Source organism: Pygoscelis adeliae, unplaced genomic scaffold (assembly GCF_000699105.1).
Source record: "Pygoscelis adeliae isolate BGI_AS28 unplaced genomic scaffold, ASM69910v1 Scaffold546, whole genome shotgun sequence".
Lineage (NCBI taxonomy): Eukaryota > Metazoa > Chordata > Aves > Sphenisciformes > Spheniscidae > Pygoscelis > Pygoscelis adeliae.
In genome coordinates this window covers 340531-349843 of record NW_008824951.1, presented here as the reverse complement: position 1 = coordinate 349843, position 9313 = coordinate 340531, and the positions used below count along the sequence as shown (strand labels likewise).

General features: G+C 44.5%; 1 protein-coding gene across 2 annotated transcripts in view; it reads right to left on the bottom strand.

Moving 5' to 3' along the window:
* The window catches only part of LOC103918302 (E3 ubiquitin-protein ligase RNF220), a 48994-nt gene that overhangs the window by 38888 nt on the left and 793 nt on the right, over positions 1 to 9313 (bottom strand). For both annotated transcript variants that reach the window (XM_009325598.1, XM_009325599.1), the window contains exon 2: positions 8843 to 8975. In XM_009325598.1, the coding sequence (XP_009323873.1) occupies positions 8843 to 8975 (133 nt within the window). The remainder of the gene's footprint in view (positions 1 to 8842; positions 8976 to 9313) is intronic.

The window sequence follows — 9313 nt, the reverse complement described above, 5'->3', positions numbered from 1 at the left end:
GAAAAGACAGCCAAGTGCTGGAAAACCAAGGGCTAAATTTCACGGGCCAAACCCGTATGTTCTTCCCCCCAAACTAATTCTTTTCTAGGCTGGAAAGAAGAAAGAAAAATCAGTGCTAATTTAATCAATTGATCAGCCTATTGATTGCAAAACTGGAGCTGCTAGTTAGCCATGTGCTGTAATGCCCTCAACTCTGAAACCACAAAACACACCACTGATTTCTTCACTTCCAGCTCCTAAACAAGAAATAAAGCCGGGCTTTCAGCGGGAAAGCGACTTCCTTGTCCAGCGAGAAGATGCAAGCAAAGGAGAAGAGAGGCCAGGAAACAGGGACAGCCGCATCTTGCAAGGTTCAAACTGAAATTAGTTACAGATGCAGTCACGGTGTCTTGTGTAAACTCTATCGATTGGGTGGCTGACAGTCTTGGGAGCCTCCATACTAGGACAATCAATCCGGCTGCAGTGTCACCTGCCACTTTGCTGAACAGTTGACAATGCAATTATCCAGTGTGGAGGCAGGGAGTTGGCGTGTGTCAAACGCAGTTAGCCACTTTCCGGGCACTACTCGATAATGTGTTTCACTGCTGAGTGTAAGAGACGACATGCGGAGACAGGAGCTGTTTAGAGCCATTGAGACCCGTGCTCCCTTTTTCCTTTAGAAAAATCTCACTGCCCCTGACTTAACAACTGTATTCTAAAATGCTATTAAAATCATGTCAATCAACTACTGGGTGCTTAAGGCTGAAGTTTGACCTGAGTGTCCAAGAAGTAGGTTGCAGTTCTAGCAAAACTGCAGTCACTTGGAAAAAAAAAAAAAATCAAATGACTGTCTTGAAGCCTGAGAATTTCAAAACCAAAGCAGACAGACCACTAGAAAAATGGATTGCAGAGAGTAGCTAAGCAAGTGCAGCAGATGGGACTGGAAGATCTTATGCTGCATGTCTGAGATCTAGGAAAATTGAAGTTTAAAGGGATGCTGTCAACTTGAAACCCAGTCAATTTCAAAAAATTGAGTAGTTTCAGGTGCTCTGCCTGCTCCCTTACTCCCCCTGCCAATTTTCACGGTGTTACAACTGCATTTTCTGTTTTCTTTTTAATTAATTTTTTTCCTCCCTCCTCTGTTGCTGTGTGACAGACATTCCTTCTCCTCCTCCAAGTACGATACATAATACTGTCAAACGGAGAGAATTCCCCTTCTTCCCACAGAAAATCTTTCCCTGGTTAGAGAGGCTGTCGGTGTTACGTAAATCAAACAGCAAGGTTTAGTTGATTGTACTCCTTTCAGCTAATGCGTTCTGGCAGTTTGACATAAAAATTAGGTTCTTAAATTTTTGCATGTGTTCAAGTTAACAAAAATGTACTATCAACAATCGTGACTTTTAACAGCTATAAGCACCAATTTCTTTTTTTCAGTTAAAGTGATTTTTACTTTGCCGAGTCCCATTGATTACTCTGTGTTCCAAAATGAAGAAAATGCTGCTCCCTGAAGCATTACATGAACTTTAAACACACGTGATGTCGAGCATCAATTACATGATGGATCATGATGACTTTTGTACATAAGGCAAGAATCCTGGTTTGTTTTTTTTTTTTAAATCACATACTATTCTTATCCGTTTGTCCTGCTCACTAAAGTCAACTTCTGATATTAATATTCAGTACAATACCCAAGAGACATTTATTAGCCACAGAATCCCTCAAATTCTATATGTGAATACAAACTATGGAGAAAGTCACATAGAGCCCATCTGATTATTGTATGTAACACTATGCAAACATATCTTAGCATTTTTAGGTCAAGTATTACCTTATGGACAAGTACTTGCTCTCAAAGGAGAGAGTTGCAAACATTAAGGAGTGCTTGGGCTACTCCATCAGACAAGTACAAAGTACTGTCCTTCAGCAACGGAGGGATTACCAGGATTACCACCATTTTACACAAGGGCTGAGGTAAGGCGTACGAGTGCTCTGGGACTAGGCAGCCCTCTAAAGGGGGGATAAGGAATAGAATAAGCACTTGAGAAACATGAAATTTATACATCTCGCCCACTTGGAAGCTTACAGCAGGTAGAAGTGACCAGCAGAAGGTAGCAAACCAAACACAGGAAGGCTAAAATACCAAGACTGAGAGGCTGGGAAGGATGCTCAGATGTATAGATGCATTCACTTAGAGACGAAGCAACGAGGTACGCTGACACTGGAAATGCGATAGAGAAGGGCACTGAACTGAGCTCTTGCTAAGTGCGAGGAAGATTAAGAATTTCATTATGGCAAAGATTCCCTATACTCTTTACCACAGACTGCTCTTGCATCCAAGTTGAAGTTTGCTTTAGCCTGCCAGGGTAAAATGAATGGATTCTGACTCATCTACACAGAAACGGGGAAGATTATTCTAGTTACTAGACCATTCTTCCAAAAGGCCTAAATATGCCAGCGACATCTTCTATTTCCCACACAGTCTCTTAGGAGAAGTCACACTTTAACTCTTCAGTTCAAACTCTTTTGCTGAATTTGAGTAGATCAGTTTATATCCTCTTAACTAGTATGATCTTAAATGCAGGCTGAACCTCCTGGCATGGAAAAATGGAAAATCTCTTTGCCTCCTGAAGCTTTCCTGCATGCCTCATTACATTTTATGTGAAAAAGAAGGCACAGCTGGCTACGAGGTGAGATTCTAGAGCAAGACTTTTAAGCTCTGTCACCAGCTTTGCTATCTTTATAACATTAGATAAGATGCTTCTCCATGCTTCAGTTTCCACATACGTGTCAAACAGATTTTGCAGAGTTTTGTTGTAGAGTTTGATGTTCATGAAATTGCACTGAGAAGCACAACTGAGTTTTCCTCCTCTGTTGGGAGCTTTCTGCCAGGCAGTTACCAGACACAAGCAAAGTCACTGTGTTCACAAACACCTGCTGCTGAGGCAGGAGAACTGAAAAGCATCTACTTAGATTTCGAGGACGGGACCTCATGCTTGAGAGCATGCTTCTAACGTTGCGTGTATTTAGAGGGAGAACAAATTGGAGGACCATATAGCTGTTGCCCCAGTGCTCCTTCTTGGACAACTAACCCATGCTGGATGAAGGCTGGCCTATAACGTTTGCTGCTCAAACTGAAGCACATCTTGATTTTGCAGAGATAGAAAGCTGACAGTGGGACTGCAGCCATCTGCTGGAAACTTTTAAACATTTTAATATAGTCCCACTTTCCAGGCAGCTGCCCTAATTGTACATGACATGAGATCCAATGCAAATGGGCACCCACGATAACTGTAGTTTGTTACAGCTTATAAGGCTTTACCAAGTCCCTCTATGCATACACTAAGTCATGATGTTCTTTTCCCTTGATAAGACAGTAACGAACAGATACAAGCCCTTTGCTAGCTTGGGAGGAGGGCAGCATGGAGAAATAAAGAGAAACTTCAGAGTTAAGTAATCCCTGTGTGTTTCTCTTCTTCAAGAGTATCGCAATCTATCAGACAGATCCTTGTCATGTTGATCTTTCTTAGAAAGTATGCTTCCCTGAAAATGCCCTGCTTACCATTTTAACATTTTCAAAGTCTGTCTCTCTTCTGTGTTGTTTTTGATGCTACTGATCTGCTGAAGGAAAAGAAACCCAGAAGAGCAGTGGTGACTAGCTTGCTACTGTGCCTGGAGGAAGGCTTTTTGGTGGGGGAGCTGGAGGGGAGAAGAGGAGGACGGGGTGGGTGGAAAGAACTTAGCTACAATTCTTCAATTCTTTCATATCTAAAGAGGACAGCAATCTCTGTTCTATCAGACCGCACGGTTCGTGCTTTAAATGGTACTTGCTGCTAGCTTGCTTTCCCTGTCTCTGTCTCTCTCCCTTTGAAGCAGACTGGACAGCTTCCTCAAGCTGGCGTTATCACTCCCTCTAACCACTCTTGGCAGGCAATCTAATTCCCCCTGAAAAGGTCACCGCCATTTTAACTGCCTTTCAATCACATTAAGCACGCTGCCGCTCGTGCTCAGAGCACTGCGCCTGCAGCTCTCCTGACTGAGGTGCGATCGATAAACTGACATCCCGTCCCCCCACCCGATCTCCCCAACCGCCCCATCCGCCGCTCGCCTCCTTCCCCTCTCCTGGACAAGCCGCCTTCCCAGAATGGACGGCGAGAGACCAAGTGACAAAAACCTCTCCTCAAATGTGAAGCAGCAGAAGGGAGCCGCTAACCTGGCATTTACTAATCTTTGTCCCATCTGCTAAGAAACAGAAGGGTGCAAGCATCCCCCCCTCCTTCCCTAGACCTACAGAGGCAGCGACTTCACAGGACAGTTTGCTTAGGCACCGGTCCAGACACCTTTGAAGCTGTGTTACAAAGAACAAGCCTCCCTCAAGCTTCCCTCAATGCAATCATTACCGTTATCTCTCACCCCGTGCTGCTTTTTTTTTTTTGCAGTTACGAGTTATGTGTTCCACCCATCGATCCCTGTGTAAGACACTGTTTTAAGTCCTCTTGCCTTTTGACTGTGCTAAGCCGTTTAAGAGATGACAGCGGCTTCTATCAGTGCAAAGCTGATGCGATTCTTTCCAGATAAAGCACTTTTTTTTCACTCCCCCCCTCCCTTTCCCTTCTTTCAAGTAAGAGACATACACACAAAAAAAGACACTGAATCTTTCAAAGAAAAAAAACCCTTTTGAACTTCCCTCAGGAATTCTTTAAAGGGATAACCTTACAGTGTAAACACTGAGGGTAACGTGCATCTATTCTGGAGAGGGAACAGAAGAATTGCTACAAATATGTTGAGCGTTAAAAAAAAGCCATCAGAGAGGGAGCCACTTGATGCTTTCACTTGCAAAGCCTTGTTGGCTTCCTAAACACAGAAACTCATTAGACAAAGATGGCATGAAATAATCCCCTGCACAAAGAGCTTCGGAGAGGGATGATCCAGAGACGTGGGGATAGATGGTTACTGAACGTTCAGGTATTTAAAGAAATTTTAGTCTTGCGACACTGTTCTAAGACAGGGAAATATTTGATTTTACATCTGTATAGCTTTTCACTTTGAAGCACGAGCTTGACCTAAACAGCGCTTGGTATTTCATGCTGGCAGCCTTCTGTACCCATCCCAAACAGAAGCAAGAACTCTCCTACTACAAACCCCTACTTCAAGCAGGACCTCTGCTGAAGCAAAGTGGTTCCAAATCCTATATAATTGCCAATAATCTTAATTTACATCCTGCAGTTTTGGGTAAGCAAATTAAGCAATAGCAAATGATGCTTTAAGAAGCCAGGAGGACAGCTAGAAGTACAAAATATTTCCTGACTGAATGCCTTCACCAAACCCAACAGCTTAAGGGACAACATACTGATCCCAGCACTTCCGATTTATGTCATATTCCTACTTGCTGCCATCTCCTGTTCTCTCCACCTGCTGCCTCAAGTATGCCAAGCTGTTGTGGGCAAGAAGCTGTGCTTTGGCTCTGCTGCACTAGACCCGACCGGGGATTTGCAGCTGCAACACCAACACAGAAGACAGAATTTCCACCTTGTAAGACAGCCCCTCAGGTGAGAGAGGCAAGTTTTCCCTGCAACCCCTTTGCACGAAAACCTGATCCTAGGAACCACACAAGTGAGTTTCAGCCTGTGATTGCTCCCAAGTATTAGACCACCTTCCAGACAACCTGAGCAGGGCTGTTCGTTTCCCTGACTTTTCTCTTTTCAAGAAGAAAAACCCCAGGATCTCCCAACCTTCCCCCACCTGAGAACCTGGCAGGATCTTTCATGTAATTAGCAAAGAGTTTTCCTCACCTTGAGAGTGATAAGAGCTTTGTTCATTAACCAAAAATGATAAAAAGAAGCCAGGACCCATGTTAAGTTTGTGTTACTTCTGTAATGCTGCCCAATGGTCTGACCGACTCATGCAATACACACGGGCCACAGTGTCCTGCTCCCCCTTTGGTCAGCTGTGACACCTCCTCAAAGCAACATACCATTAAAACTGAAACTAATGAGACACACGGACATCTATTTCCCCCTCCAGTTTTATGTATTTCTCCATGTCATCTCTTTAGACACTGGTGACATCCCTGTAGCCTGGCAAAGGCTGTCTGGCATTATAAAAGGCCTTTGGTTTCCACATTGCTGCTACTTCTCAGCAAAGGGAACAGAGCCAAACACAAAGCCTCCGGTGACGGGGGTTAACAAGGGCCTTGCCAACTCCAGACAAAGCAGTTTCAAGCATTAGAAAGCATCTCCAAAACGTTGTGCTGTGCTTCAGGGCTGTAAATTAAGAATTCTGTCCCTAAAACAAGGCAAGAGCTAACACTGTCAGAGAAAGGAAAGGGACAATCACCTTAAGGTTACCTGCAAGGGCACAAAGCAGGCCTGACTGATGGAGACCTCTGAATGCCAGCAGCCAGAGACAATACGAGAACCACAAAAGGGAGCATGAAAAAGTATAACTTGCTTAAAAAGAAATGCAATCAGCCAACTATGGGAGATCATTCCAGCTTTGCTTTGGCTTCCCAAATTACAGAAGCTTCTTGCACAGAGCAGGTGGGTACCCTGCAGATATTATCTGGTCATCCCAAAATACTAGGTAGAAAGTTGGTGGCAAAAAGTTCCCCTGTTTAGGGAAGAGGACACCTCTCTAGAGAAGCATGGCAGCCATTGAATCCAGCTGCCAGCAGAGGTGTGCTCCAGAGGAGGAAGGGCAGGGAGAAACGCGTGCGCTAGGGACCTGCCAGCCGCTCAGGTGGAGTCATTTCTTCAGCAGTGCCTCTGCCACCAAAAGCTGCACAGAGAGGATGCTCCTCAGTACAAATGCTACACGGAGGTTCCTGTGCTTGTGAGCTGATCTATGGACACCTTTCATCCAGCACCACAAAGGGAAGGAGTCTAATCCAAAAGCCTTCCCGTCAGGATAATTACGGAGAGTTTTAGAACTGCATCTAGTTGTGCTCTACTATTCTCCTAGCCTTCTGATCCTTTGCTGGATCTGTTCATGTAACTAAACACTCTTGAAGGTGTCATGAAGGTCTCAAAAAGGAAAGAAGAGACGGACCCCATACTTTCTGATGGAAGCAAGGCTATTTCTAAGTATGAAATACAGAAGTACCTGCCCATGCGTGTGCAGCCATCTAGCAGAGGTTACAGCCCTGACTTTTGCTAGAATCTGTCTAAACTCTGGTGGAGGAAAGCAGTTGATCTATGTAACGCAAACTAACGCATTTGAGAATTCCTTAAAATAAGGAAGAAAATGCAACAAGGAGCAAGTACTTTGCATTTACACAGCCTAACCACATCAATTACACACATTTTGTCCACCTGAAGCCTCACTCAAAAACGGGTCTCCACATGACTGAAGCAATATGAAAGGTTCAGATCACACTTCAGTGAGTTAACTCAAGAACAACCGGGAACGTTAACCAGGTGAAGACAGCACAATGTCCACACCAAAGGAAGCTGAAGATTGTGCTCTCCTCAAACTCAGGTGTTTGGTGCGGGTGAAGCAAGAAACTACGCATGCACAAAAAAGGGCAGAAGTGAACTGAGTAGCTTTTTCCAATCAGGACTAGCAGTGACAACAATAGAGGCACACAGACATCCCATGCTTCCCCGCTAAGGATTGTAGTAACTATACTACATAAACATAGTCTAAGGCCCTGCATGATCTCATCAGACCTCTACCTGGAATCATGTACAGACTCAACTCTCTATGTGGGCACAAAAGAAGTTAAGGTAGGTAAGGCTACAGACACAGGAAGCGACAGTGTGAGCTTTACTGGGTAGCCTTTAAAACCGAAAGAAGCTGCTTCTTCACCTCTGCTCCTGGTCATCCGCTCTGCTACAACCCAGCTACAATTTAATTTCAGAGGAAGGTAAGAGCAGATCAGGAGTGCCAGGTTGTCAGTGAGCACACGGCTGGCTTTTAAGTCCAAATCCCTTACGTAGTAGCCTTTCCCCTTGAGATATTTTAAATTAAAATCCAAGCTGATATAGGAAGAGATCACATCCCATCCTCTTTATTGAACAGAGGGAGCCAGCGTTCCTCCTCTCATTAGGCATGTGCTACGTGGATTGCTTGCGAGAGACTCTCCTTAGTGCCAGAGGTTCATGCCAACGAACAGTTTAGTAAATCCTCCTCTTTGAGGCCAAAGGGCTGAGTGTAAGAAAGGGGCCAGGTTTCCAGCTAAAATTACATTCACCAATAAAGCTCACGAGAGGTCAAATTTTGCCATAACTCACTCTCTCCTCAGTAACTGATTTCCCCGTCACTGGGGAAGGAGCAAAAGAAGGAGGAAAAATAAAATGTGTTTGTCTGGGAGCCCTAAGGGCTTGCAGTGCTGGAGGTGCAGAGCAGGTTCCTGGATTCTCATTTATCAACCTTAAAAGGGATGGAGTGATAAATGCACAACCGGCCCTTTAATATTTTATGCAGGTGCTAAAGCGACTTAGCTGTCACCTTCAATACATCACCAGAGGCTGATACACCAGCTTTCGTCACTCCAGGCTGGGAATTTTTACAATTTCATTTCTATTTCCCTCTCTTCACATATTTCCACGTATTTCTTACTATGTGTAACATATAAAAAGCTATTTTTCCCAAATGATCTCCCCATTCTACCCGTTCCTACTCATTCCCTCTTCAGCCACATTTCTCGAACAAGAAATAACGCCGTGCTTTTGTTCCAAGATTTGCACAAATTTTGACTCTCATCATTCAGGAGAAGCAGAAAGCTGAAATCACTTTACATTCTGGCAACGGCTGAAGATCCCGCCCTTGGTGAAAGGCAAATCTCTAGGTCCCTCCCTTTAAAGACAGACAATAATCAACTTCCACAGCAGAATGATTTACAAGGGCCCCCAAAACACTGGCGCACCTCGAAATCCTCCCTCCAGGAGAGTAGTGGCCCGTATCCTCTTCTGCCCGCACCATTCGTACTCTTCAAAGCGGTTGCCATTCTCGTTCTCGATGTCCACAGAGTCATCCTCAGTCATGCATGAACCTTCTCTCTGCACAGGGTAAAGCAGGGGCAGAGCGTTGAGATGCATGAAATAGCTCTTTGGGGTTAATAACTCAGGGTGGGATGGAGAAGAAAAGCTGGACTGTTCCCAGGACAGCTAAGTATAGAGCAGACAGCAGCATCTACTCCCGCCCCCATTCCCAGTGACCTAGAAGTAAATGGGTGCTGGAAGAACTTGACAACCTTAAGATCAAAACGAGTTGCAAGGTTCATAATTTTTACATACGGAAATTTAAGCTCTGGTTCCTACAACAATGCTGGTGTGCATTTCAACATGCATTCCCCTACCTTGCATGCACAATTCCCCTATCATGTAAGCCACAGATT